The 24,812-nt window shown below is 39.7% G+C and overlaps 2 protein-coding genes across 2 annotated transcripts in view; one reads left to right on the top strand and one right to left on the bottom strand.

Moving 5' to 3' along the window:
- Positions 1-1,111: 1,111 nt before the first annotated feature.
- LOC119646556 (mannose-P-dolichol utilization defect 1 protein homolog) lies at positions 1,112-14,226 on the bottom strand. The gene is made up of 3 exons (XM_038047033.1): positions 13,894-14,226; positions 1,658-2,061; positions 1,112-1,599 (listed from the first exon to the last, which is right to left on the bottom strand). The coding sequence occupies exons 1-3, from the start codon at positions 13,979-13,981 to the stop codon at positions 1,312-1,314; spliced, it is 780 nt and encodes a 259-aa protein (XP_037902961.1). The 5' UTR covers positions 13,982-14,226; the 3' UTR covers positions 1,112-1,311.
- Positions 14,227-14,588: 362 nt separating this feature from the next.
- Positions 14,589-24,812, top strand: part of LOC119646554 (UHRF1-binding protein 1-like) — a 35,131-nt gene continuing 24,907 nt past the window's right edge. The window contains 11 exon segments of the mRNA XM_038047032.1: positions 14,589-15,014; positions 21,485-21,686; positions 21,758-21,955; positions 22,014-22,239; positions 22,290-22,456; positions 22,524-22,686; positions 22,744-22,864; positions 22,924-23,288; positions 23,360-23,386; positions 24,186-24,278; positions 24,333-24,809. Of these exon segments, the coding sequence (XP_037902960.1) occupies positions 14,971-15,014; positions 21,485-21,686; positions 21,758-21,955; positions 22,014-22,239; positions 22,290-22,456; positions 22,524-22,686; positions 22,744-22,864; positions 22,924-23,288; positions 23,360-23,386; positions 24,186-24,278; positions 24,333-24,809 (2,083 nt within the window). The 5' untranslated portion in view covers positions 14,589-14,970.

Here is a 24,812-nt window from a genome sequence, read left to right as displayed (position 1 = left end):
TAACTCGGAAATAATATTCGTTGGCGCAACAATCCATATTGGATCCGGGCCTTGAAGTGTGTTAGAATACTTCATCCAAGACCGAAACGGTACACTACATTATACTGTAGGAGGTAATGCGGTCAGCATTGCGCTCGCCCGAGATTATTACCCTGATTTGACTCAGGTACTCATTCACAACTGAGTCGACTGGTATCCGACGTCAAATCACGATACAAATTCCACTGCCGCCAATGAGATTTGAACAGAGACCTTCCGTACGATAGCCTTGTGCTCTAACCACTCAGCTATCCGGACACACACACAAAAAAAAAACCCAAAAAAGCGAAAAAACGGCTTCACACGGGATGATTCCTTTAAGCTCGCAGTAGGCACCGATCTCAACAGTGAGACTCCAAGTCATCTAGTATCCGAAAGATATAATAGATTGAAAGAATGAACCTTACGCTAATTGATGTCCGCAACTCATATGTCGTGCCCGATTTGATTAAGGATGGGCATTGAATTTAAACATTTAAAGTAGCATCCTTAGCAAACGGTTGCGGCAATACTCTTCGATTACCAAGGGAAGCTTATGTTAGCCAACACATGCACAGTTTTTCATCAAGACATTGAGGGGATAGGATTGAAAATTCTCCAGAACTTGCACAAGCAATTTAAAAGTGATGAGGAAAATGAATGAAAGGCAAAAAGAAGATCGAAAAACCACTTCTCAAATTCAGCTTCAATGGCATAACCGGGAGAGTGGAAGGGAATCCTAAACGCAAATACCATGCGCCAGATGGGTGTAGATAAAAGACAATGGTGTTTGACAGAGCCGGGAAGTTGTGTATTATCATGAGATATTAAAGCCTGGCGAAATTGGTATTTAAAGCCGTAGGAGAAAAAACCCAACCCTGTAGTGAAAATTAAACGGCCCTCTCAAAATCTCTATTCCGCCTATTTTATTTACATTTAGCATACTACAGTAGGATAAACAAAAAAACAAGGACAAAGGAATATGACTGAAGCTAGGACTCAAAACTGAGAGCCGAAAATCGAGAAGAAAAGAAGAAGTGATTATCTTAAAATATACAAATGCGGCAAGAGGTTAGGTGATTCAAAAGTTGACTTAATGCGAAATTGTGTAAAACGATCTTTCAGAACAAAGCTCAAGGAGTTTAATGATATTCTATAGGTGTGAAATGTTCAGTGACACGATTGGCAAAACCAATTCGGGACCGTTCACATTTTGTCTTTATTCCAAGTCATAAAAATTGAAAGTTTTCTCCTTATACAATTATTTGACTCAAATGTATATATTCTTAAAAACTAATCAGCCTTTTTGCTTTTACTCTTTGACTGTTTAGTGGACGTTTTATTTTGTTTGTTCTTTCCTTGCTTTGCTTTGGTTGGTTTGTTCCAGTAGTATAGCATTTGGGATACGATAACTCCATTTGCGAATGTGGACACTGAGTACGTTAATACCATCATGAAGTCACCAGTTTCTTGAACGGATGTGAATATTCTGGCCACTGAACCTGCAAACAGCATAAAGCAGGTTGCCGCCGATAGCTGGCCGGTGCTTTTATTTTGAAAATTCGTCCACGCTTGCGATAACTGTAAATTTTTTTTCAGATTTTCATTTTCATAGAATTTTATAAAGAAAAAAAGTTACCTTTCCAAGCACTAAAACTGGTATATTAAGTGCCTGCATCGACCATAAATATTCAATTGGAGTCAATCCTCCCATTAGTACAAAACAGGCTCCAACGTAAAGTAATACAAAGAGGATCGATTTGAGGAGAGATCCACCATAGAAGAGGATTAAAGCTGCAATAGCTGCGGTCTGCATTCCGAGAAATGTACCATCGCCCCATGCCGTAAAAGGAAATCCGTTAACAAAACTATACGATACATGGCATGTTATTGCAAAAAGGTCCAGTAAAACGCTGAATAAATTGATTCCTTCGGCGCTTTTATTTGAAAGAATTTTCACTATTTGCGGCACTTTTACCAATAAAGATCCACCAATAATTCCAAATCCAAGACCTTTACTCAGAATCACTTTGAAACATTCACCTGAAATTAAAATATTTGCTTAAATTGCTTCTAGAACAGAAAATGCAAGTGAATTTAATAAAAATAACCAAATGATTTCTTTTTATATATGGTGGCCAATATTTCGTAAATGGGTGCATGCGCATGCACTATGTCTACTCGAAATCGCTGCCAATTTGCCGAAAAGCACTTCACTTCTCTCGGTCTCTCCAAGAAGCCTACACTCTTCCTCTACTGTTGTGCGTCATGTGTTTCTAAGGCGACCTACTCGTTAATGACGCTAGGATATTGGATTCCACTTCATGGCATAGTCAACAATGGAGTTGCTGCCCTTTCATAAAGTGTGAGCTATCTACTGCCACCTCCACCTAACCAACACGGCTATCAGTACCTGACCCGTACACCGGCGCAGGATTGTTGTCGGCGACAGAATGCTAACTTATTAGAATTCGATTTGCATTTGAGAGTTATCCGAAATTTTATCTCGAAGCAACACATAGCATTTGGCAACCAACATATGACGCTCTGATAATAGCTACTAGTATTCCCGGAACGCTCCCTTGCGTAAGGTATTTCAAATACAATCTTTGTTCGCAATGCCGAAGGTTTTCTCGAACTCAATGAGGAGCAGATGAGGTGAATGTTGCTTCAAAATGATCAGTGTTCATGTGGTCATAGCAGGAGGATCCAAAGCGGGAACCAGACTCCTCCCCGTCAATCAGCTTTTCAGGTTTTTTTTGAAAATTTCCAGGATGACTTTAGCTATTCTCTTCGCAACAATAGGAAACACGCAAATACCCCTCCAATTAACGCAGTCAAAACAAGTCACTTTTTCGGAATCTCGACCTTCATCATTTGCAGGAGTTCCACCCTAGCTCACCGTCAATGAAAGCGGTGAAAGCTACAAAAAGCCATAAACCTCTCGCCATTGTCATTGAGCTACCCACCACTGTTTTTTCCCCATCATACGTCCCAGCAAGGTGTTATCGGAGTTTAGGTGGGGTTACTCTGTGCTAAATTCGTTGTGAGTTTTTCTGGTCCTAAGACGGACCAACGTGGAAACACCTTGAATGTCGTCGTGTTGTCGTGGTTATGTCTTCGGAAGATGTCTGGAAAAATACTGGGGCGTCTAGAACAGTGGCCTGGCGTGGCGGGCCCGGTCCTGCAGAGAAGCGTACAATGAATTTTGAGGCTGTTCGAGAAACAAATCATCGAACAGTTTTCGCTGTATAAATCAAAAGAATTAATCCACATTAAGAGATAAACTGAATGAAATACAAAATGTAAACAATCAAAATCTATTGCAACAATTCTTGCCGGGTACTAGCAAAATCCAACAACCATTGCCCAAACAGATCATCAAACATTTTTCGCTTCACGGCAAAATGTTCATGATAGATACACGACACCCGTACAATGCCCCCTTACCCAAGTCAGCGACTTCCACCTTGCACCACAAAACGTGCTAGCCAGGTACGAACAGGTAATCGACCCACATCAACTGTACCTGCAATAATATAGGGAACAAAACGCTGACGGGAGTTCATCACGGTTAAGGCGACCGAATCACAACCAAGAATTTTTGTTGAATATGCAATTTAGCTTTTTGCAAAGAATTTTAAATTGTCGGTTAAGCATTTAAACTAAGAAATAATTTTGTATATAAATCAGAAAGAAATAAATAAAGTAGGCTAGTCATAATCAATCAGGCGCATTGATATTCGCGCGTTGCAAAAAACTGTATGTATGGTGACAATAGTTGCGAAACGGAACGTAACCTGGACTTTGATACTTCACTTATTATGATCGACATTGCTCTCTCTTTAAAGGTTTTCGCAAAGTCGCCAAAGAATAGTATTTATTTTTAGATGACACTGGCAAGTTCACCGTCAATTCCGCTACAAACCATCGGGACGAGGTATTTCATCACCATCCGGAGAATATGTTTCACCGAGCATATAGCTTTGGAACCAGTCCATTGCTTGGCTCTAATCTGGAAATTGTACTGAAAGGCACTATCAACAGGATTTGTAGATTTCAGAGTGATTGTTGATTATCTGAGGTCCTGCCATTCCCATTCCTAAATCCTCACTGGATTTCATATAATAATTTTTTGTAAAGGTACCAGCATTCTTTCAACTATGAGCAATGGCATCTGTACACAAAAGAGATACTCCTCGAGTGCCTCGAATTAGTCGACCTTCAGAATTTCTGAAAAACTAAACGTTGGTTAGTCAAAGTATTTCCCGTTTGCCTTAAAAGGCGACTAGAAAATTGTGGACTAGCAATCTGCTAAAGTGCTACAACTCGACTGAGGTATCGAAGTTTCCCACATTGCTCGCTTTCTCCAATTGGAGTGAGTATATCAAAAATACAAGCTGGACATTCTGGATCTATGTAAAGTGAGATACTCTGGAGAGAACTCCTCTCCCCTTGACACACTAATAGCAATGTGCATTTGAGCTCATGAAAGCCGGTCTTGGTAACCGTAACAATAATATTGGGATGTTTGTAGATTTCTGCAACTTCCACCACTTTGTCATTAGTGGAGCATTGTTCGAGCACAGAGCCTGCCATAAGATCAGTTGGGTTTCAACTAACCGACACCGCACGACCATTAAGATCTTTGTCTCCTGGATACGCGTAAGGTGAGAGGCGCTGACATCGGCCTCAAAAGGAGTCTGATGGTCACTGACCTTTGCTTGCGTGTTGCGTCCGCCACCTCTTGCAGGATTGCAGCGCTGCGACCATGGGGTGCACGCATCAGCGGAAATTCCTGGAGGAGCTGAAGTGCATTTAACGAAACCGTAAATGATGGCGCGCACAATTGTTTTTGCGATTTATTGCTAACGCAATTCCAAAACAATTACTGAGAGGATTTGTCAATGCAGATAACGGATCAGGAAACAGCCGCTGAGGGTAGCTATGCCATTCCAATGGATAATAGTGAAGGAATCTTGTCATTTCATAAGAGAAGTAAAACCAGCGACAAAATAAAAGAATGAATGTTGACGAAGAATATTATGAATGATTTTGCCTTTTCCCAAAAAACGACTCCGACGATAGTTTTACTTGACGCAAAATTAGATTCTTACAAGCAATGACGTGAAATATTTTACTGTAAAGCTGCTATGTCTTTAATTTAATTGGGTTCGATTAACAAATATTTTTAGAATTATGTTGACTTAATGAATATAGATAGTTAAAGTAGTGATCAATACTTTGAAAACTTCTTATATTTAAACAGTTTTTACCTAACTAAATGTATGCGTGCGGTGTTTCCAGCGATTTAACGAATTTGTAGTTTAGTTCACATATAGTGATATTTTGGGAACAGTTCAAGTGATATACATCTGCCCATAGTTAGTTTTTCTATAATTTTGTTTGTACTGCTATTCTAATTAACCCTAATTACAAAACCATTCTAAACTGAGTAATATATCCTACGAAAGGGGATTTTTATTAGTCTGATTAAGGAAAAATGCAATTACCTAGAGCTGAATCCAGTCTAGTGTCCGTATCTGTATTAAATACAATCAACACACTGCATACAAAATTGTATATTTTACCTGAATTTATCACACTCTAAGACGTGTATGATGTCATCATCATTATAAAGGGCGGAGTTTGGAAATACATATATCAAGGAATATTTTGAATTGGAGGTATGTACGAATGGGAGAACGTTCAGAAGATGAACACAAAGCCTACCCTAAACGTCCAGATTCCAATAAGATGCAAAAGAAGTAATGGTAAGTACCATCAAAAACGGTAGTATTTTTGAAGAAGTCGTAGTGGTTTTTGGTGTCACAAAATATGCAATGTGGAAAGCTCATAAATAAGTCGAAAACTAGATGCTCGGTGCTTCAGGTGTGAAAGGTTTTGCGTATTCTATGGATATATATATTGAGTGTATATTCGCCCCATTTGCAACTAGCTCCTAATATCTATGTAGTTACTGTGCCAGACTATTCACGTTAGTGTGGTACTGATATTCAGTATGAGATTGCGGTCAATTTGTACATATAGACAATTTTGACCATAATATAGCTTTCTCAGTAATGTTGTGATTTCGAGGGTTTTCAGCCAATTTCTAAAAATATATTAATATACTCTTATTAACTTCATTTAAACAAATATCGGTGTGCATTGTATTTTGAAGCCTAGAAACAGCTTCGTGATTTTTTTCAAATTTTTCGGTTAAGCAATTTCGGGGCACAAGTCCGTGAAAAAATTAACACTTTCTAGTCTCCGCACTCTCTCGTTGTGCATCAAATGTTAAAAGGGAGACCACATATAAAACAGGAAAGTATTAATCGGGTCCTTTCATTTAATACCTAACATGAGCAAACATATTCACCTTCTTTCGTATGTATGGATACCCCCTTAAACCTACCGCAGACGATGTTACTCACTGCATGCGAGGAGATTCACCATTTTCACCTTTCAACCAAATTTCATATCAATAGGAGTAACCGTGTCTGAGAAATTGCATTTGACAGGCAGAAAGTAAACCTATTTTAAATTTATTTATTTTTAAACAAAACCTCAAAGATGGATGAAGAGAAATACAGCAAAACTTTTAAAAGGAGGTTGACAATAATCCAACTCAATCCATCCTTGTGCGAGAAAATCGTCGCAAATACTGATGCCCGAAAAGAAGCTGCTCTATTCAGTTCAAATATCGACATCAACTGCTCAGCGCCTTTCGTGGTAATGCAACTATGGATTTTTACTAATATTGTCTACTTTTAATAACTTTTAGTAAAAATGGATTAATAGGACGAAAGCCATTAAAAAATTTAAAATTTAGAGAAAATTATAGAAATTGATTAGAGGTTGATTAGGGTGGCGCTATGTGAGGAGACGGAAGCAAATTTAATCCATTTTGAAATGATGGAATTAGATAGGTTCGTTATGGAATTGGGGCCAGAAATGATTCCAAGTATTAATGGTGAAGTATGGGGGTCGAAGTGTAATGGTTTGGGATTAATATTACTTTTTTGGAGAATTTTCAAAGCAAACATGTTTTGTTATAAGGTGATTTTCTCGGAATGGTGTCGACCAATTGATCCAAGTTGAAGGTATTATGAGAACGACAATATATAGTGACATATTGGAGAAGCACGGAGAAGCAAAAGCACGGTAACATACCGTGTACTTATGATAAAATGGCAAATACTGGATGGGGATTTGAAAGCCTCGAGATTGCACCCAGATCAGGCATTCGATAGAGCCAAATGGCGAAGCCGATCACGACGAGCCGACCCCGCTTGTGAACGGGACAAAGGCTGAAGAAAAAGAAGACTAAATTTTCGAACAGCTTAACGATCCTAAATCCACATCAAAATTCGTCTAGAAATGGCTGATTGATAACCAAGCTACAAACACAACATGATCATCTCAAAGTTTTGACTTCAACTCCATTGAATATCTTTTGAAAAGAGTGTGTCCAACTAGAGCTATATTATGCAAAACAGTAGAACAAGAATGCATGCTTTTCAGAAAGTCGTGCAGATAGCTAAAGGATATTAGCCGCCAGCATTTCCAATAAATAATAGGGATAAAGTCAAAATGTATGGAATACTTAGCCATAATGTTCAAAAAAAAGTATTAAAAAATTACATATTAAAATATAATCAAACATAAAGCATAACATAATTGGATTATGGTCACAAATTACACAAATTATCATTATTCATGGCTATATGAATCCCTACATTATCGAACAAGTAACATAAAACGCACAAAACATCTATTAAACTCTCATGGAAATTCCTATAACTTTGCACGAGTGTAAGTTTCACGAAACCGCACTAACGAATACAGAATAACTACAGGTGTCAGGAACTTTCTATGGACGCTTTTTTCGTACATAGCCAAAAAACCAAAATATTTATTTACATATTTCCAAACTTTCACGTATATGTGTCGCGCAGCAGGATTGGCAGCATTCGAAAATTTATTTCGACAAGTAGTCGTTCTCATCCCACCCAAATTTCTCGGAGCCTTTAATAAAATTTTTGTTTGGAATCGGGGGAGCCCGAGTCAATTGGAGACAAACTTACTATCGCTTTCTTGGCCTATAAGCCCTTTTTGAGCTAACACCCAAAGTTAAAAAAACACAAATGACTACGGTTTCGTCCAGAGAAGAGACAAGTCATCAGAGCTGTCTCATCTTTGCTGCTCCCAGATGAGAAGCAGCGTCTGATGTGTATGCCATGGAAGAAATCTTAGTCATCTGTGTTCCTTAAAACAATTTGTAATTATAATGATAATAAATCGTGGTGCAACAATCCATATTGGATCAGGGCTTTGAAGTATGTTAGAGGCCTTCATTCAAGATCGTAATGGTACCCTCCAGGAATACAGTGCCCTGTAGGAGACAATGTGGTTAGCATTGCGCTCGGCCGAGATTCACTGCTGAGTCGACTGGTATCCGAGGTCAGATCACGATACAAATCCCACTGCCACTAGTGAGATTTGAACCGCGGCTTCCGTACGTCAAGCCTGTGCTCTAACCACTCAACTATCCGTACACACACATTATGATAGGCGTGACTAAAATCTTTCTGATTCTACTAAAGTTCTAGAATTAACGGGCTAAGTGCGGTCGAAAACAATGACGTCGCGAAACCTGCAGCTAGCCGCGGTCGCCAAATGAAACGGCAATGGAGGCGTAGTGAGTGCTAAATGGAATGCGCTAATGGGATTGGCAAGCAAGAATGAACAGTACTTGGGCCAAACATTTGTTCGACGCCTTGGATTTTGATGAATCAACATACTTGCAAATGTATAGCCATAATTCCCAATTCCTCATTGAATTAACTTTTGAAAATATGCCAGTCTTGTCTTCCTTACAATGGTGATATAATCCAAGAACTGTCAAACTCTTTTTTTCGGTAATACGATCCCGATTATATTATTCTTTGGGACAAACGTTTCATCAATTTGGAGCCTTGGGTGATAAGAAAAATAATTCTTGATAATAGAAGAATGCCGTACCAGAGCAGAGGTGACTCATCAGATGTTACCTCATCCCTGCCCTAGGAGTAGCGTGACTGAAGCGCTTCCCAGGTGTTAAACGCTCCTTTATATATATATGCAAAATACGATGTGAGTGTGAATTATGTTGAACGTAAATCATTCCATACTTCAGACATAAGTTTGGTTGGAGCTAGAAATTTTTGTGAAAGGATTTAAGTTGATTTCGGACCGGATTAAAAAAAGTCCAATTTGCTCTCACTTTTTCTGTTCCGTGGGCATCTCTTTTCGAAATTAGTACCCAAGTGATCCAAATTCAAGAAGCGAGGAAAATCGATTACGGTTCCCTAAACAACAATTTAATCGTTGTAAAATGTATTTTTTTAGATCCGTACGCAGACATTCGCCATCTTATGATACAAGAACGTTCTGCCTAGAGTTTGTGCCTGCCTACTTTCTATACGTTGTGTTCACTCCTTTGTGGATTGTGCACACCCTTCACTTTTCGTTGTTGTTTTTCATTTTATTTTCAATGAGGCTGCGAATCAGTTTCAGTACCATCATACTTATTGCTATACAAATGATAAGCTTACAGTAACAAGAGAGACAAAAATGTCTATAACGACCGAATTTCGAACCCGAAATAACGAGGTTGAGAGACTGACGCTCAAATTCGACAAAACACAACAATGTATTTTATAAAAACTTTTGTTTGAATTGTATAGAAAATGTGTGACGTCAAAGTCGTAGTGACAAGTAGCAGGGACACAAATTTTATGTCTGAGGTGCGCGCTCAGAGTCAGTCCAGTTTCAAAAAAAAAAAAAAACATTACGCGTCAGTTATAATTTAATTTTCTATAATGAATTATTTAATAATTATCTCGGGGAAGAATAAAATAAACGAACGAATGTATTCACTATCCCTTCATTTGCATATACATTCGGAATCTTCCTGTGGACGAAGACTGATCTGGAAAACTTCCGGAGGCGGACACGAACTACTATGTCCAAATTCCGAATGAGTCATCCAAATTCTGCATTGAAGCGGATGAACCTCCGTCGTGACATCGAATACAGGGACGTGTTTGACGTCGCGGCACAATGTCAACACCAAGTCGGATCGCTACGCGCTTATTTTTATAGCAAAGAGCAGGCGAGTCAATTGCATACGACTGTTTGTGGTTTGACTTCACTTTTGAAGAATCGTTTGTTAAATCCTCTGAGTGGAGTGAAGTCAGACCAAGCGGGTATCAATGAATGGAAGTCGAGTATATTTTTGATGTTATCTCCCATGATAACAACATCGAACCGAAATACGTGGAGAAGAAGGTGAACTATGTACTACTGGCTCGGGAAATCAAAGAAATTTGGCATTTCGAGAGGTTGGTTGTAATTCCCATAATATTATCGGATCCATGCAGGAATTCACTTTTTTGCATTCGACTTTGAAATGTTTTCTGTATTTGTTTTGATAACGCGTTCACCCCGTTTTTTGTTAATCCGTTAGTGGTAACACCTACAGCATTCTTTTATTTCAAATTGTCCATTTTTTGGACCTTTCATAAATAAATTCTAGTTGTTTTTGGCAGTATATGTGATTTTAGTGATTATGATTATAATACACATTAGTAGACTTTTGTAAAACAATGGGAAAAGTGCGTTAAAAGAATATGAGAAAGACCAAATTTCTGCGCCTCATGGAAGCCAAGGAATTGTGCGTAATGATTTGATACCATATTTGATCTACTAAGCCAATTTTTATGCATGATAATGCGGCAATCTATATGTCGGGGTCCACAAAAGACTAACTGTGATCATAGTTCAGCATATTTACGACGACTGTCGTTTAACAGCTTTGAAGAGTGTCTAACGATCAATAATCTTGTTTCTAGTTTGCCAACACTTACCTACTTAGTTATTAAGAGAAATATTCGACGATAAACGGACGACGATGTCCGGATAGCTCAGTGGTTAGAGCACTAGGCTGTCATACGGAAGGTCGCGGTTCAAATCTCACTGGTGGCAGTGGAATTTGTATCGTGATCTGACCTCGGATACCAGTCGACTCAGCTGTGAATGAGTACCTGAGTCAAATCAGGGTAATAATCTCGGGCGAGCGCAATGCTGACCACATTGCCTCCTAGTGTACCGTTACGGTCTTGAATGAAGTGCTCTAACACACTTCAAGGCCCTGATCAATATGGATTGTTGCGCCAACGATTATTATTATTATTATATTCGACGATAATACAGTGGTTCTATTGTTATTTGATTATTATATTAAAACATAATTTATTATGATCAGTTATATTTTTCTTAATTAAAATTTTTACAACTTTAAGTGGTCAATTCTCAGAGAAGAATTCACAAAAAAATATGGGGTTTTAATTTATATTATATTGGAAAAACTTCGGGTCGGTGTTCCAAACTTGACGGCAGAAGTCCAGAAATTATTATTTTCAGACATTCTGCCGTCAACTCATGGCACTCTGCTCTCCACTCCTGTGGCGAGCTGTAAACTGAGTGAAGAGCGCCGGTGGCGTCATCTGACCGCTCGCATTCGCAACATTCGAAATAAATTTCGAATGCCGCGAATCCTGCCGCGCCACATCACTCCGCCCCCAGATGAAACCGAGGGGTTTCAGCGACCGGATCCGGAACTGTGTTCCCCATCAGTCCGTGAAGCGAATGCGCCGCTGTTTTAGGGCGTGAACGGTGATCGGCCTGGACGATGAGTCCAGTCTACTGGTGTCCGACGTAGTGAAATCGGCTTCGTACTCGCTGCTGAAGATCGAATTGATCAGGCGCCTGTTAGTAAGTGAGTCGGCAAAACTAGATCACTTGCTGGCTGGCCTAACGTTGGGAGATCGAACTCCCAGCCAATTGCTGCGCGAAATGAAGCAATTGGGTGGAAGTATGATCGACGATGAATTGATGAAGTCGCTTCGGCTGCGTCGGCTCCTGGAGGGTACTGGAGCGGAAATTTCGGCTCTTCCCGTACCCCAGCACCATCGACTATTTCCACAACCTCTGAAATTAGCAGCGGCAAATACCTCCCGTATCAACACCTACGGGTATAGGCAAGTGGACGTGACTCTTGGCTTGCGTAGGACATTTTCGCTTCCCCATACTAGGTGCAGACTTCTTGTGTCAGTATGGATTGCTGGTCGACCTGCAAAACAGGTCTCTTATAGATTCCACGTATTTATTTTTAAGTAGGTAGCATCGTGCGAACTCAAATGCTTGGCACTTAGTGTGATATTCGATTGTGAGATTCTGACAACTCGGAAATAATAATTGTTGGCGCGACAAACCAATTTGCACTTCATCCAGGATTGTCGACGAAACACGATATGACTACGATACACTGTAGGAAACAATGTGATCAGTATTGCGCGTTCTCGTGATTATTACTCTGGTTTCAGTTAGGTACTTACAGTTGCGTCCACCGGCATTTGACATCCAGTCGGGATACAAATCCTTTGCCAGTATTCGGATTTAAAACGCGACTTTCGCTTGTAACCGCTCAACTATCCGAACACTTGTAATAAAGTTGTAGAAAACTTGTAGAACGTGTTTCTTTTGCAACGTCCAATGATATGAATTCACGGGAATAGTGTTAAGTTTCGGCGTTTCATTTAACAAGAGGCTCGGAAAGCCTCTCAGAGTGTTTCAATAACCAGTTCAAGTATGAAGGCTCAGTTCCAAGTAACGACACACCCAGCAATATTCTTAATCCGCAATGATCACCCAAGTTTCACTGGCCTAATAGGCTGGAGACTAATTTTGCGGCAACATATTTCAGATAAAGGCTACAATCTTGTGGTACTATCTGTTAATTCAGCATGGCATCAGTCAGCCTGCAAAAATCGAATTGTACGAATGTGTTTTCGCGAGCAGTCCAAAACATAACATATAAAGAAGTTGGTAACGGAATCTCCGAAGATCCTGTGTATTCGGAAAATCTAGAAAATGCGGAACATGAAAGCATGCTTTGAACCTTTTTATCAATAAAGTTATTTTTTAATGCTGTTAAGAATATATCTTCCAACTTTTTAATAGTTTCTTTAGTTCTTCGTGAATATTTAAGGGAATGATCAGGAATATAGAATATGTATGTTATTTATTTTATACGTAAACGATATTTGCAAATGCAATCTTTTTGCAATATGTAAATTTGATGAATTTTCGGACAAATGGATAGTCAGTCTTTTATTAAAAAAACAAGTTCGTCTGTCCGCCCACACGCATTTGTTTCGCAGTGGGCCTTCTTACTGTTGGCTTGTAGCCCAACCGACAATAATCGAACCATTTCCAAGCACTATATTTCCTGCATCGGATCATGTTGATTTCCCCCAAGACTCAAAAACAACCCATTCCCACAATTGGAATTCCAACGAACCCTTGAATGCACATTTGTGTATTTTATTAATTCTTTAGAAACTAAGTGGCCATCGCTTAATAATATACTTTACGGAGCAAATTAGATTTTCCCGTGTAATCACCAGATAAAACCTAACGCGGTGAGTATCGAAACTGCTGCCACAAGAGGGGTTAACTAATAAGTGCACAACTTTTAGGTTCTTGTACCGAATTTGAATCTTTGATTTGATATGTGTAAAGTTATCCGGTTCGAGAACCCGCTGTCCGGTATCTCAGCGCATTTCCTACGTGTGCCAATCAATTAGTTAATCAATGCAAATGGGATTACGCGTTCACCATGCCACAAAGCATAGTGAGGCACTGAGTAGATGTGCGCCAGATCCTTAACGTGGTATCACTAGAAGTGCCAAATGTTTTCTATTTAAATTCGAGTTCTGACGCAACTGCGGTCAATGTGTTTTAATCTAAAATCTCTCAGACAATTACCATCGAAAAAATCATAGTCGACTAGATAGCGTTCCGTGCAGTTCTCTCCGATCACTCGGGACAAAATACCATTCATTAACTCCACCATTTCCAATATCACTATAGAAAGCAACAAAACAGATAAACAGTTAAAGACGAGGTTGTAACTTTTCTACATTCACGCGAGCCAAAAAAAGCCAGCATAGCATGCAAACCGGGAATAATTGCAACTTGACAGCCGGGGACACCTGCCGCTGATATAAGTCAAAATGACATTTAGATTCTATGTTTTTGGATAGATGTCAACTCAGCACTGCCAGAAAAAATGAGCTGATAATCGCGGTGGGCAATTAGTAGTCTCGCGTTCACGAGACTACTAATATTTATGAATTTCACTTGTTTTTGAAAATAAAATCTAATCTAAAATATTTTGTTTTTGGCTTTAGCTACTTCATGGAAGTTCCATTTTCTATGTTGCTCTAGCATTCTCCATGACTCGTACTCGTAGTTCAATGAACTGCATCACAAGTTCGCTGAGTGCCGTTTGGCCGTTTGACCCGTTTGACGTTCACGACACTCGCCAAGTGTGTTTGCGGTTTGCGTCTAACAGCGAGCATTATGTTAGTTTTTGATCGCCTTCGCATTGCGACGAAATGTCAAATCAACTGAGGAACAAAGAGAATATTCCATTAAATAACGTTGCATACAATGTATCCAATTACATAAAGTATTTGCTAAGTAATTACCTCTTCAAAATTGCGTTTTGTCAATTAAACGCTCAGACGGCAAAAAGAACGACATTCGCTGCGCTTGTCATCGTGGGCTTCGCGAGGCTCGCAAACCCCATACGTCACGCAGCTGTAATTTAACAGTGACAAAGTCCAGAGCTAATTGTCAAATCTTCGTGAGTGCACCGTATGGTTCGTTTGGAGTCGTCGTGTTTGTTTCTTGTTGCTTTCTATTGACCTGTCATGGCGTTTGTCATTAGACAGGGTGAAAATGTCAGTTGGTGCAGTCGTGGGTATTGTGTCTGTTTTGGATAAGTGAAACTATTGACGGGAAAAACTTTGAAAACGCGCGGTACAAACAAGTGGAGCGATGGTGTCAATCATTAAGAATCAGCTCTTGAAGCATTTGTCACGGTATGTCATGGGATTGGCGTCATTTTCTGGAAAATATTGTGTGACTCGGGAACATACGATTGATTTTTCCATAAAGTCGGATCTTCGCCCTGCTGAGTGTCAAATTAGGAATAGACCAACTAGAAATTATACAGTTTGTAAGGGTATGACTGCACAACATCTTTGTTTTTCTTGGTTGGCATCGCAGTTGAGAAATTTCTTTGTTCAACGCCATGTCTTGAGAACTTATCGCCTAAATGGCATAACATTCCTCGAATAATACCATTTTATGCATTGGAAATAGCTTTAGGGATTCCCCGTGTACTACGTGCTATGTATGCAACAGATGAAAATTCGCATTTTTATGTAAATTTCTTTTCCTTTGACTGAATTTTCAGGATTTACAGAATAACGCTTTACCCATAGATTGCTTGAGAAAATCAGATAAGGTCAAAAGTAATTAGCGTGTATGAAAATGGGAGCGAAGAAGAAATGCTAAGTTAACTATGAGTGTCGCTTCCATCTAGGTGCCCTCACTGATGTAATTCCTCGATCGTTGGAACAAGAAATGTAAGCGAAAGGGAAGGGCTCATTCCATCCCATCCCGTATTGGTTGCTGCGAGATAAGCTTCAGTTCCGTCAACTTATTTGCTCTGATAAAGAAAGATGCTTCTCTTTATGCATGAGTCATTTCAACAGCAAACGGTTTTTAATCCGCCAATGCACATGACAATAAAGTAAAATGATAACCCACCCAAGTTGTAAAAAAACGTCAAAATCAGAGAATGTTATATTATTGAGTATGGAATGAGTTTATCATCTGCAGCAGGTTCAAAACGGAAACTTCTCTGTGAAGAGAATCAAATGCTTCTGAAATTTCTATTTTTTGATGTATTTCAAAATTTTTTTTTGCACTGAAGCTTTTTGCATATTTTTTCGCATATATGTTTTTGCTGTGAATTTAAATTTTTAAAAAATAAAACAAAATCAAGAAAAATTAAAATCGTACAAATTTTAATCGGTCAAAACTTTATAAGCTTTTTTCTTTAAGTTGGATATTACAGTTTTTAAAAGATGCCTCGTACTAAAATAATTTCAAATGAGATAAAGGAACCTATGATAAGTGCAATCGAGAATGGTAACACTTTATGAGAAATCGGAGTGGTTTTTGGTGTCACAAAATCTGCGCAATGGAGAGGCAGTGGAATTTGCATCGTGATTTGACGTCGGATACCAGTCGACTCAGCTGTGAATGAGTTCCTGAGTCAAATCAGAGCGCAATGCTGACCACATTGCCTCCTGCAGGCTATTCTGAATTACGGTCTTGAATGAAGTGCTCTAACACACTTCAAGGCCCTGATCCAATATGGATTGTTGCGCCAACGATTATTATTATTATTAATGGAGAGTCCATAAAAACGCAGGGAAAGCCGTACGGTGGATCGTTCAAAAGGAGGTGGATGAATAACTAACTTAACGAAATCAATGCGCAGATCCTTGGTTAACGTTGCGCGAGACAATTTGCACAAAAATAGTACACATGTTCGAAAGAAGCTGCTGAATTTTACAATGTTTAAATATCGACACCAGCTGCTCAGCCTCTTTTGCGGTTGTGAAACAGTTGATTTTTACTAATATGGCCTAATTATAATAACTTTTAGTAAAAATGGACTAATGGAGCGAGGACCATCAAAAAAACCTTGTATTTCGAAGAAAAATATGAAAGATAGATACTTGCGGAAACTCATAAAGATTGATCAGTCGCTGATTGGAGTCGTGTTTTGTGGAGCAACGAAAGCGAGCTTAATCTCTTTGGTACTTATGGGATTAGATATGTTCGCCATCCAGGTGGAGTCTGCAACTATCCAAAGTACCCATAAAGAAGCATGGGGTAGACGCGTAATGATCTGGGGCTGATATCACTTTTGCGTGAAATTTTCGGCACTAACATTTATTATAAGGTGCTTTTCTTAAAATGGTGTTGGTCCGTTAACTCAAGTTGAAGGAGTTATGAGATCGTCAATGTATTGTGACGTTTTGGGAAAGCACATGTTATTATATGCTCATAACAAGATGGGAAAATACTGGGTCTTTTCACAGAAAAGCGGTCCTAAGCAAACGTCCAAGTTTGTTCAGAATGACTACCAAGTTACAAAAATAACCTGGTCTTCTCAGAGTCCTGAACTGAATCGTAATCGTGATGTAATAATGAACTTAGCTCAATCTATTCCGCGAAGATGTGAAATAGTAAGAAAGACTAAAGCCTATTCAACAAAATGTTACAAAAAATTACTCCATTTTTCACATTGTTATAGTTGTAAACTGCTTTTAAAACAAAAGTTTCCAAAGTTTTGACGGGTTGAAAAAATGACCACTTCGGTTTTTTAACTGAGAGTTTTTTATTTTCATTTTAAATTAACAGTAATGATATTTACTTTTAAAAAGATAAAATAAAGGCCCACTATAAATTTTTTTTTTAAAAAAACCGAAAAACAAAAATTTTACAAGTATTTGATTCATCAAATGTCGGGTGTGACCACAAAACCATTAAAATGTGACGTGTAAATGAAGAAACTAATAACTTCACTCTCACTGTTGCCTGTATTATTATTATTATTATTCTGTTAAGGGAAAGTCGCACCGCGTCCTTGAAGAACTATTGTGCCCCTTTTACTGGTTATAGTGTACCTATTGATCATAGTATCTCAAGCAGGCCTGTAACCGTTAGGAACTTTAGTATGTTCCCTACTTCCAGATCTTTCAGCTTTGCATCTGGTATTAAGTGTTCTCCCAGATGTCTCGACCTACTTCGCACAAGTGACACTGTGACACTGTCCCAGGACGTGTATAAAGGTTTCGTCCTCCTTCTCACAAAACCTGCAGGCAGTGTCCGTAGATATCCCTAGCTTCCCTAGGTGATAGTTCAGCCGATAATGATCAGTGAGAATTCCCACTATGATTCGGAGGTTCTTTTTGGTGAGGTTTAAGCAATCCTTTGTGCGCATGGGTTCGTATCCCACAATAAACACCCTGGACTGCTTCATCACTGGTAGGCCCGCCCAATATAATTCCCTTAACCGTTTCTCTTCATTTCTTAGATTCATGGCTATGAAACCGTTTCCGATTCCACAGAAGGGTTCTGGCCCGTGTAAAGGCGTCCCTGCTCCCTTCTTGGCTAATTCTTCCGCCTCCTCGTTGCCTTCCAACCCAGCATGGCCTGGAACCCAAAGTATTGAGACCTTGTTGGACGAGCCGAGTGTATTCAGTCTCTTAAGGCATTCCCATACCAGTTTAGAGTTCACCTGGTTGGACCTAAGTGCCTTGATCGCTGCTTGGCTATAGGTCAGAATAGTTATGTTCTACCCCCTGTAGTTCCTTTGCAGATTAAAGTAGGCACATTTGTCTATGGCGTATATTTCCGCCTGGAATATGCTAGTGTACCTGGCCATTGGCTCAAAGTACATTTTCCTTGGCCCAATGACACCGGCACCCGCTCCTTCTGCTGTGAGGGATCCGTCAGTGTACCAAGTAATCAGTTGCTGGTTTAAGCTGTATGTCGCAGCCACGCTCTCCCAGTTTGCCTTGTTACTCGAACGTGTTTCAAACTTCTTATCGAAGTGAAACCTCGTTGTCATGTTATCCCTTGGTATCAGTAATTCGGGATACCGCCTAGAAAGAATATTAATCTTCCTTCGATTTAGGCAGCTCCCCGCCTCACTCATACTACCGGCCATCCTGAATATTGATCTCCTTGCCTGCATCTGTATCTGCAGATGGAGAGGGGTTAATCCCAGAAGGACCTCCAGGGATGCCGTTGGGCATGTCCTCATTGCCCCACTGATACACATGCAAGCCAGCCTTTGGAGCTTATGTAATTCCCTGGATTGTGTGCTGAGTTGGGTTCTTTCTGCCCAGATTACCGCTCCATAGGTAATCATTGGCCTTACTATTGCAGTATATATCCAAAGTAATATCTTTGGGCTACAACCCCATTTTTTTCCTGCTATAGATCTGCAAGTCATCAGAGCCCTCGTGGCTTTCCGACATGTGTCTTCCAGAGTAATTTTTGGTCTAGCGTAATTCCCAAATATTTGACCTCTGTTTCTCGTTTCACCTCCATATCATGTAATGTTATGGCTCTCAGGTGATCCAGCTTACGCCTCCTAGTGAATGGTACTATGGTGGTTTTGGTTGGGTTGATCCACAGTCCCACCTTCCTGCACCAGGCACTAGTAACCCTTAATCCAGTTTGGATGCTATCACATAGGGTATCTTGATATTTGCCCCTACGGATTAAAACAATGTCGTCCGCGTATCCCTGGACTTGTATTCCAGTATTTGTTAACACGTCCAGGAGTTCATCCACTACCATACTCCACATCAGCGGCGATGGTACTACTACACCCTGTGGACAGCCTTGAGTTGTGTTCATGATAATAGAATTTGTACCTGTCGGTACCTCTATTTGTCTGCTTTCTAGCATTTTGCCCATCCAGGGTGCCAGGGTGTTTCCCATTCCTTTGCGGCTCAGGGCATCCTGTATCTCTGTGTGCGATGTGTTGTCGAATGCTACAGTGCCATTTCTTTTGTTTCTATGGCGTCCCATAGTACCTCTGTCAGCTGATACAGAGCAGTTTCAGTTGGCCGTACTGCCCGATAAGCGTGTTGACAGTGATGTAGGGGATTACGCTTTAGAACGTTAGTTCTAATATAATTGTCTATGACCTTCTCCAGCGTTTTGAGTACGAACGATGTAAGGCAGATTGGTCTGAAAGATTTAGGGTGAAAATGATCCGTTCTACCCGCTTTTAGAATAAAGACCACTTTTGCCCGTCTCCATGCCATTGGTATGTAACCCAATGCTATGCTCCCCCTTACCACCCTCAGAAGAGACTCTAAGATAATTCCTAGGCCTCTCTGGATAATTGCTAGGAAAATGCCATCTACTCCGGGAGATTTCATTGGTTTAAAAGTTCCCACTGCACATCTTAGCCTAGCTTCTGAGCATACCTCTTTTGCTAGTTTCCAGCTCTCCTTCCTTCCCCTTTTATTCGTTGTTGGGGTGTCAGGCAGACGGTTGTCGCCTGCCACCGAGGGGTAGGACCCCGGGAAATGAGTTCTGAGGAGCAGGTGTACCCTGTCCTCCTCATTCTCGGCAAATGTCCCATCTTCCTTTTTCAAGCAGACAGAGGAAATTCCCCCGTCTTTGGCTATAGCCTTGTACAGCCTGGTTGCTTCTGTGATCTGTTCAATCCCTTCACAGAATTCCTTGAAGCTGTTCCGTTTCGCTTCCCCCCAGTCCCCGGTTTGCTTTGCCCGGTTAAAGAGTTTTCGTGCTTCTGTTTTCATTCTGGCTAGGTTCTTGTTCCACCTGGTACATCCCTTGATGACTTGACTGTCTTAGCCGGACAGCTGGCCTCATATGCGTCAATGACGATTGTGTTGAGGTTTTTCACCACCGTTTCTAATTCCAGTTCGCTCTTGATGTCACCGCCCCCTTGAAGGTGGGCAATGTTGTTGCTCAAGTGCGTTGTGTAGGATTCCCAATCCGTTCTCTTGGGATTCCTTATTATTCTTTTTATTTCGGAGTTACCCTCAATGTCGAATCTGATTATCCTGTGATCAGACATCACTGCTAGATCCCACTGTTACCTGTAGGTAATATCTCATGTCTTACGAACCAAGATATTTATTCTATCAAAATCCTATCCTATATTTTGAAATTGATATCAATTCACATTTATGACTCATAACTGCAAGTATTTAACGAAATTTTAGCCTCGTGCTAATTAAGTGTCCGGATAGCTCAGTGGTTAGAGCACTAGGCTGTCATACGGAAGGTCGCGGCTCAAATCTCACTGGTGGCAGTGGAATTTGCATCGTGATTTGACGTCGGATACCAGTCGACTCAGCTGTGAATGAGTACCTGAGTCAAATCAGGGTAATAATCTCGGGCGAGCGCAATGCTGACCACATTGCCTCCTAGTGTACCGTTGCGGTCTTGAATGAAGTGCTCTAACACACCTCAAGGCCCTGATCCAATTGGATTGTTGCGCCAACTATTATTATTAGTTAGGGACGGAGAAATCATAAAGCTGCAATGGTGTCAAAAAGATACTACATTAACACAAGCCGCGATCTTCCGCTGCGGCAAATCTGCGAAGCACAATAACTTTATAAAGAAAATATCAAAAGACTAACGTTCTCCCAATTTGAGGTCACCTTATTTACCTGTTGTGAGTTGCAAAATTGTGTGAATATCAGAATTCAATCACATTAAAATTTCAAGCGTGAGTTTAACGCAGGCCGACATTTTTTCGCAAAATAAAATCTAAGTTTGAGAATATATATGTATATTCAGGGGTGGTACTTTGAAATTATTTGCGGCTTAAAAGGGATTCATGCTAACTATGCTAAATACTAATGAAAATCCAATAAATTCTGTATTCTTACGGCAAATAGATTCAGGGTTTAATTTTTTTCATCCCCAGTTATACAAAAAACTTATCGCCCGACAAAATAAACCTAAGTACGTTCCGTGGAGAGGGCGACCTGTCCAATTTGCAATTAGATGAAAATGTACTGACTGAATTACTAGAACTTCCGTCATGGCTTCGATTAACGTCAGCTTGGTGCAATCATGTTTCGTTCCGAATCAGTTGGACCAAGCTGAAAAGTGTTCCGATTACTTTGGTGAGTACTGAAATTCAAGGAACAGTTATTTTGGAGTTCATAATTACCGTGAATAATACAAATGTTTAAAGCTTCTAGACGAAGTTAATATAACAGTAGAAACATGTGAAAGAGCACGGGTTGAAACGCCTGGAGTTGCTGGGTTGCAAGGACTAAGTGTGCCACAAGGAAAATATAGTTTCATACATAAAGTCATTGATGGAATCACAGTAGTAGTGAATACGGTGAACGTTAAATTTAAAAGTCCTGCATTTACAGCTTCGATTCAGGTGAATGATTTCGAAATTACTCTGTTAGAGAAGGAAGTATCGAATTTCAATTTTCTAGATGTCTCGTATTCGTGTTGAGTCAAAAACGCCAAAATGGATGAACGGAGATTTACGAATGACTCGTTTAAAAGATGCGCAACGCGGATTAATTTTGATATTCAAAGAGCTTTCCTGGCAAACTGTTCGTATTGAAGCAAGTTCCACACAGGATACTTCACTAACTCCTTTAAGACTGTTAACCAATCAAGCCCGATGTAGAATTACGATAAGGAAAAAGTTGTCCGGTAAGCCAACAGTACTGTAGTTAGTTCACCATGCTAATGTCATATTCTAGATTGCAGTGTTTTAGCGTCACGACTAGTATTAATTCTGGATGATCTGCTATGGGTGTTGACGGATTCACAACTAAAGGCAGCTTTACACTTCGTGGATTCTCTCTATGACTTAATCAAAACATCAACTCATGTCTCTCAGAAGACGAAAGCTCAGAAAAAGTTAGAGGTGAAGTTATACTCCTGACTAGTCGGACATTCAACACAGTTAAAGTGATTTTAAATTTTCTCTTCAGACTCTTCCAGAATATCAGGCACAAATAGCTCAACAACATCGGCAGTCACATCAAACGGCTGTCTCCTCATCACAAAAAATGTTCAACACATTTGACGTTCACGAAACATCCTACCATTTTTTCAGTCAGCGAATCGATCTACATTTATGTGACGATGAAGGAGGTATGTTATGTTCTGTTGATGTTCATGCATATTGTGCATTCTTGGAAATATTCGTAGAAGGGCGTTCATGCTACCCTGAACTGGCTGATGGTGGAGCATTGCAAATATCTGTTCAAGGATTCCAAGTGGATTACTATCCATATCATTTGGCGAAGTCTGATCGAACACATTGGGCGAAGTAAGAGAAAATGAAAATTAGATATAAATTGCAATTCTATGAAAATATTATATTCTTAGATATAAAGAAGCGACTGTGCCTCCAGCGCTTTGGTTGGAACAATCGTTAAATGTATTCCGCGAAGCTGTCCTTAACTTATGTCAACCGAATCGTCCTTCGTCACACGCACCACTGGAACGAACAACACCTCTTTCTCCTCAGCAACCTCTGTCCCCTTCGCAATTGCTGCAAAGTCAAGCATCGCAGTCGGGCGCATCTACTCCATCCAATGGTGTTTCTTCATCAGCTTCCAATGCCAATAAAAATGTGCTAGCAAATTTGGCGAAATTGATGAGTGCTTGCGCCGTTTTGCGAATTGAAGATTTTACTTTGTACAGAGTGACTACCTCAGGGAAAAAGCAAATGCCAAAGGAATTTATAGCAGGTGAGTTGGTGATTAGTATAGGGCATGCTATATGACTATATGATATTTTGTTTGTTTTGGAAAAAATATAGCAAAACAGAAAAGGAAAAGTAAATCAGGTATTGCTAATAAGATATAATACAGTTGCTTTCGATCGCTTTAGGGGTTTTATAAAGCTTTGAACTACTGTTGAGTATTTTGTTAGTTTAATTCAATTACTCGCACAATCAGTAAACGCACGACAGGCACACTAGATGTAGCTTTACAGTAAGGAGCGAATGTCAATGAGAGAAATTCGATGGAATCATAGAAGTATCCAATAGTTTTCGGGGCGACTCCAATTATAATATTTCAGTTTAACCCATGCACTTTCGAGAAACGAGCGTATTGCTTCTGAGTAACAAAGTCTAAAGTCTTTATCATACGGTGTTGAGTCTGTAGTTTAAACTGTGATAATTTTTGATGCATCACATCGATCTTATACTAAACTGGAGATGTCTTTTTAAAGCAAACTTTCGAATGTACGCTATCGATTTATGTTGCTTTGGTAGTTAAATATGGGCTCCGTTCAGCTTTTAGCTATCATAACGTTCTGTGCTTGCAGTTAGTTCTTTCGTTTTGCTGGCGTTATGTTTTAATTTTTATTGTATATGTTAATATGATTACATACATAACCGTAGTTGTTACATGACCTAGTGTGATATTTCCAAAGTACATATTTGTCTTAATTTCTTCCAAGATGATGTTAATTTCAATGGAGCATGGAGAAAGTTAATTTTTTGAGATGTGCATGAAAATTGGGAAAGATCCTTACTATTTGTCAAATAAAATTAATTGTTATTTACAACAATTTTTCCTGTAGGAAGGAAGAAACACCAATAAAAAAATCTTCTGTTTATCATTTCTCTTCTGTTACAGGCGACAAAGATCGATATTCATTTCCTCCCGAAATGCCGATTATTCATGCAGAATTCACTTATTTTTATTACCCAGGAGATTTTATTTTTCCTCGTAAGTTTACATGGGAAGGTCGAATTCTCTCTAAATATTCTTCTTATATTACAGTACCTCCGTCCAAAGTATTCGTTTATGCGAATCCAGTGCAAATAAATTTCGATCTTAGCAGCGTTATATGGTTCAACTCCTTTGCTTTGAACTTACATGAAAGTCTTCTCCGTACAAGCGTTGTAACGAAAACAAATTCAGCTGTTCCATCAAAATCATCATCATTAGCTTCGTCGTCATCAGTTTCGGAAGAACCGAGTCTGCTGTATATGGATGTTAAGGTGGAAGCTATTATGCCGCGAATTATTATCGAAAGTTCTGTGGACGTTTCAAATCAACGCGATAGGCCGAGGACAATGCAAATTCAAATTTCTCGTTTTACGACGACGAATATTCGTGAAATGGGCTCTTCAAGAGCTGATTTGGCGCAGGCATTGCAGTCTTTGCAAGAAGGAAGTTTAGTGTTTGGTTCGGGCTTTCCGAGTGCATGTGGTGATATGTGTATTGTGACTGATCGAATTCTTTCACATGTCGCAGGTG

Source organism: Hermetia illucens, chromosome 1 (assembly GCF_905115235.1).
Source record: "Hermetia illucens chromosome 1, iHerIll2.2.curated.20191125, whole genome shotgun sequence".
In the NCBI taxonomy this organism is placed as follows: domain Eukaryota; kingdom Metazoa; phylum Arthropoda; class Insecta; order Diptera; family Stratiomyidae; genus Hermetia; species Hermetia illucens.
The sequence above is the reverse complement of the archived record's forward strand: the minus strand, read 5'-3'. Positions and strand labels throughout refer to the sequence as shown.

Coding starts and splice junctions, on each gene's coding strand:
- LOC119646556 (XM_038047033.1), bottom strand. CDS start 13,981: ATGGTGGAGTTAATGAATGGTATTTTGTCCCGAGTGATCGGAGAGAAC. Junction 2,062..13,893: donor CGACTATGATTTTTTCGATG/GTAATTGTCTGA, acceptor TTTTAATTTCAG/GTGAATGTTTCAAAGTGATT. Junction 1,600..1,657: donor CAGTTTTAGTGCTTGGAAAG/GTAACTTTTTTT, acceptor AAAAATTTACAG/TTATCGCAAGCGTGGACGAA.